Consider the following 2,377-nt stretch of genomic DNA (forward strand, 5'->3'; position numbering starts at 1 on the left):
ACAATAAGAGTATAAAAGTTATATCAGTGGCAGTTATCAAATGACTTAAATTATGATATTTTGCTCAGATGGATGCTGGGGTTCTTATCTCATCAGCTTTCAACGTATATCATTTTGCTAACTACACACAGTGCGCGTTCTAACTAGAGTTAAGCCGGTCGGCATGGTAGCCAAGGCATACATAGTCATAGGCCACTATTGTTAAGTCAGTCGGCATGGTAGCCCAGGCACACATAGATAATAATATATGCGGTTCACTTGGCTCTTTGGAGCAGCAGCAGTACATATGTCATGGCGATATAGCTGCTTTTTGGGGTGTTGTTTTGTTCTATCCTTTTCTGTTTTCATTTTTTTCATGTGTGTATATATATATGCATGTCCGCTGATGCAGCAGTATTATATTTTTACACTCGGCTGCATGTATTTATTGGCCTGTATTGTTCATTTCTTGAGTCTCCTGCTTTGTTGGGGGGTAATTTCATATATGTTATATGTGCAGCAGCAGTATTTCCTACAAGCTCACAGCAGCATGTCTGTGGATGTATTGGCAGTAGCAAGTCTCTGTACTTGCTCTGTCGCAGCAGCATCAGCGTAGCAGATCTATTCCACCAAGACCAAACACATTAACATTGTCATGTACATTACCATGCTAAAATCTCAGAGAGTTGTCATGACAGAACTGCACATTTGTACTTGTGTTAAGTACAACAACAGATAATCCAATCTTGAGGCTTTTTTATGTTTGTATATGCCAACACATTTTTAGATGTCTTCTGCTGATAACTTTGCAGACAAGCTGAACAAACTTCATGAAATTATTTCTGCTCTAGATATTTCATCAGCGACAAACTGGTTGACATGTTTCTTTTTTTAGATGGCTACATTTGAAGATTATTGTGTATTAACCCATGAGGATTTGGAAGATATGAAAGATTGCATATCAACTCAGGATCTCCCATCAGCGATAAACACGATAAAAGAATACCTTAAAAAGCAGGATCTTGTAGAACTTAACATTGGTGTGACGGGAGAGTCTGGTTCTGGAAAGTCCACGTTTGTCAATGCATTCAGGGGTCTAGGAGATGAAGAAGAGGGCTGTGCTAAAACTGGTGTAGTGGAGACCACTACAGAACCAGCAGTTTACCTTCACCCAAAATACAAAAATGTGAAAGTGTGGGATCTTCCTGGCATTGGAACACCAAACTTCAAAGCTGATGAGTACCTTAAAATGGTTCAGTTTGAACGCTATGATTTTTTCATCATCATTGCTTCAGATCGGTTCAGAGAATGCCACACTCAGCTGGCCACAGAGATTATGAAGATGAAGAAAAGATTTTATTTTGTTCGTTCCAAGATTGACTTGAGCATTGAGGCCGAAAAGAGAAAGAAAAACTTTGACCTGAAAAATACACTGGATATCATCAGAAAAGACTGTGAAAATGGTTGGTTCATTCAGCATGAAATTGCAATGCTTTGACAAACACAATTATCGTTACATTTTTGAGGTTGTCATTAACATTATGCTTTATTGTGGATATATATTTGGCCATCTAAAACTGATATTAATATAAATGATTGTAGAATTCATGATAATAGGCATTTTTGTATATGAATAATACAATAATCCTTTGTTAATGATTACATAATTCATAATACCTTTTATATTTTTATAGGTTTGAGAAAGATCGGTATAGAAGATCCTGTCGTGTTCCTGATCTCTGGCTGGGAGCTCGGAAAGTATGATCTAAATGTTCTGCAGGAGAGGATGGAGAAGGAGCTTCCACAGCATAAGAGACGTGTGCTGATGTTGGCTTTGCCGAATATCACACTGGAGATTAATGAGAGAAAGAAGAAAGCTCTAGAGGAAAACATTGGAAAAGTTGCCTTCCTGTCTGCTTGTGTGGCTGCTGTTCCGGTTCCTGGTCTTTCAATTGCTGTGGATTTAGCCATCATAGCAGTTGAGATAGAGAAGTACTGCAACACCTTTGGTCTTGATAAGGCGTCTTTGGAGAAGCTCTGTGAAAAATATGGGAAGAGACTAGAGAATGTCGAGGGTCTGATTAATACAGCTTGGTATCAAGGATTATGCACAGGTTCAATAATAGCCATACTAAGAGAAATATCCTTTCTGATAACAGAAGATGCAGTTGAGTCTGCTGTTAGGTTTATACCCATTTTAGGCTCTGTGGCGGCAGGAGTAATGTCCTATTGCACTGTGTCAACAATGCTGAAGAGTGCTCTGAATGAAGTAGCAGAAGATTCTAGGAAGGTGCTAATCAGTTTGCTGGAGACTGAAGTGTAATCAGACAGATTTACTGTACCAGCTATTTAAAGTGGTCACAAGGTTTATAATACTCTATGCTTAAAAGTTAATTCT

At 38.5% G+C, this 2,377-nt stretch overlaps 1 protein-coding gene across 1 annotated transcript; it reads left to right on the forward strand.

The window, feature by feature from the left end:
* Window positions 1–760: 760 nt before the first annotated feature.
* Window positions 761–2,315, forward strand: LOC107578960 (interferon-inducible GTPase 5-like). The gene is made up of 2 exons (XM_016264855.1): window positions 761–1,442; window positions 1,674–2,315. The coding sequence occupies exons 1-2, from the start codon at window positions 875–877 to the stop codon at window positions 2,300–2,302; spliced, it is 1,197 nt and encodes a 398-aa protein (XP_016120341.1). The 5' UTR covers window positions 761–874; the 3' UTR covers window positions 2,303–2,315.
* The last annotated feature ends 62 nt before the right edge of the window (window positions 2,316–2,377 follow it).

Source organism: Sinocyclocheilus grahami, unplaced genomic scaffold, assembly GCF_001515645.1.
Source record: "Sinocyclocheilus grahami isolate Dianchi unplaced genomic scaffold, SAMN03320097.WGS_v1.1 scaffold13091.1, whole genome shotgun sequence".
NCBI classification, from domain to species: Eukaryota; Metazoa; Chordata; class Actinopteri; order Cypriniformes; family Cyprinidae; genus Sinocyclocheilus; species Sinocyclocheilus grahami.